Source organism: Argentina silus (assembly GCF_951799395.1).
Source record: "Argentina silus genome assembly, chromosome: 13".
Taxonomy (NCBI): domain Eukaryota; kingdom Metazoa; phylum Chordata; class Actinopteri; order Argentiniformes; family Argentinidae; genus Argentina; species Argentina silus.
Genome location: NC_139667.1, coordinates 13,721,604 through 13,724,103, shown reverse-complemented (window position 1 = coordinate 13,724,103; position 2,500 = coordinate 13,721,604). Strand labels below are relative to the sequence as shown.

Sequence of the window (2,500 nt, the reverse complement as noted above, 5' to 3'; positions counted from 1 at the left end):
GGCCTGTAATGGCCTGGAACAGCCCGGCCTCAGATCTGAGGAGATGGGAATCTGAGGAGAAGATGGCTCCAGGCGCCTCTCCTCTACAGCTCCCCTGGGATCCCCCGACCCCCCCTGGCCCCCCTGCGCCTCCACTAGGCCCCTTCGACCCCCCCTTCACATCTTCAAAAGCACAGCCCCCCCCCCCCTGCCCCTCCCCTCCCAGGATAATGCTCTCTACACTTTGATTACACTGAGCACCAGGAGAGCGCTCTGCTCGGGATCCCTGGGTATTATCAAAACCAATCAACTTGAAAGTTTCCATAGCTGCACCCTAAGAGAGAACGAGGGGGGAGAGAGGTGGTTAAGGAGGGAGGGAGGGAGGGGGTGGGGTGAGGGGTGGGTGGGGGCAAGAGAAAAAGGGGAAAGAGGGGAGGGGGGGGGTAGAGGAGGGAGGGGAGAGAGAGGGGGGAGATGGGGGGCAAGGGATAGATGGGGTAGAGAGAGAGGGGAGAGGATGGAGAACGGAAAGAGGGAGTGGAGAGAGAAAGGAGGGAAATGTGTGAGAGGGAAGGGGGTGGGAATAGACACAGGAGAGAAAGGGGGAGAGAGGAGGGAGAGAGAGGGGAGAAAGAGAGAGAGTGAATAGAGGGGGGAGAGAGAGGGTAGAAAGAGAGAGAGAGAGAGGGACTAGAGGGGGGAGAGAGAGAGGGAATAGAGAGGGGAGAAAGAGAGAGAGAGAGGGACTAGAGGGGGGAGAGAGAGAGGGAATAGAGGGGTGTTGGCGGTTTTCAGGAGAAGAAACAATAATGGAATAAAGACATCACAGTAATGGGCATGCTGGAGGGAATAACACACACACATGTTGGAGGACGAGGCTGTCTGACGGGGTAGCGGGGGAGGCTGTCTGACGGGTGTAGGGGGGGAGGCTGTCTGACGGGGGTAGGGGGGGAGGTAGTATGTAGGGAGAGGCGGTGAGGTAGTCTGTTGGGAGAGAGGGAGAGGGAGAAAGTGGGTTTTTGAAGGGTTTGTTTGTTTGTGAATCCTCTCTTTCTAATTATTTGTGTGTGTGTGTGTGTGTGTGTACAGTACAGGGTGGATGACTGAAAGACATCCTCTGTCCCAGTGCCTTTGTTAGGCTGTCAGACAGCACAGGCAATAGGAAGTAAAACGTCATGCATTGGAATGTAATAAGGCCACTAGCAAGGCCTCATGAATAATGTGTGTGTGGAGGGTGAGTTTATAAAGGTGCTTGGAGGATGTGTGTGTGTGTGTGTCTGTGTGTGTGTGTGTGTGTGTGTCTGTGTGTGTGTGTGTGTGTGTGTCTGTGTGTGTCTGTGTGTGTGTCTGTGTGTGTCTGTGTGTGTCTGTGTGTGTGGAGGTGCTTGGAGGGTTTATGGAGGTGCTTGGAGGGTTTGTGAAGGTAACTGAAAGATGTGAGAGTTGTACAAGGGATTATGAGGTTGTTGAGTATGGCTGTATGCATGAGTGTGTGTGTGTGTGTGTGTGTGCATCTGTTTCTGTGTCAGAGAAAGAGATAGAGATAGAGATGTATTGTTTAAAGTAATACTGTTGTTAAGTGTCATCGTGTGTGTGTGTGTGTGTGTGTGTGTGTGTGTGTGTGTGTGTGTGTGTGTGTGTGTACACAGAGCTTCAAGCTGAACGTGGACAGCCACTCCTCCCTGAAAGAGTGCGTTCTGGAGGAGGGCAGGCAGCTGCTGGAAATCATCATCTCTCACAAATCAGGTACTGCTCTGTCAACCTGGCAACCAGCACATTTATTATTAATGTTTATATTAACATACTGACCTTCAGAATTTATAAATCTTCAAGTAACCGCTTCTGGATGGAGGGAGAGAGAGAGAGAGAGAGAGGGGAGAGGCTTTTCACATACATTACATTACATTCCTGGCATTCTGCTCTGCTTTGCAGCGGAGTGGAGTGGATTGACTTCTGGAAGAGATTGGTGCCTCTGACAGGCCCGATGTTGATAGAGAGAGAGTGAGAGAGGGAGATAGAGAAAGAGCGAGAGAGAGAAGAGAGAGAGACACACACACAGATAGAGCGAGGCGCTGCCTGTGTCTACTGTATGAATAGAGGTGGAATTAGGAATAGCAGGGTTGGAGTCAGAGGCCATCTTGTAGACGCTCCCTCGTCTCCCTGCTGGGCCAATTATTCACCTGCAGCAGCCTAGCCTAGAGAGCAGGTAGCCTAGAGAGCAGGTAGCCTAGAGAGCAGGTAGCCTAGCAAGAGACTAGCCTTGAGAGCAGGTAGCCTAGCGAGAGACTAGCCTAGAGAGCAGGTAGCCTAGAGAGCAGGTAGCCTAGAGAGCAGGTAGCCTAGAGAGCAGGTAGCCTAGCAAGAGACTAGCCTTGAGAGCAGGTAGCCTAGCGAGAGACTAGCCTAGAGAGCAGGTAGCCTAGCGAGCAGGTAGCCTAGAGATCAGGTAGCCTAGCGAGCAGGTAGCCTAGCGAGAGCCTAGCTTAGAGAGCAGGTAGCCTAGAGATCAGGTAGCCTAGAG

General features: G+C 52.5%; 1 protein-coding gene across 1 annotated transcript in view; it reads left to right on the top strand.

Annotated features, from left to right (window-relative positions):
* akap6 (A kinase (PRKA) anchor protein 6) overlaps positions 1–2,500 on the top strand; it is a gene marked incomplete at both ends in the record, with an annotated part of 100,764 nt that overhangs the window by 28,848 nt on the left and 69,416 nt on the right. Inside the window, one exon of the mRNA XM_083684092.1 lies at positions 1,629–1,725. Coding sequence (XP_083540218.1) covers positions 1,629–1,725 — 97 coding nt within the window. The remainder of the gene's footprint in view (positions 1–1,628; positions 1,726–2,500) is intronic.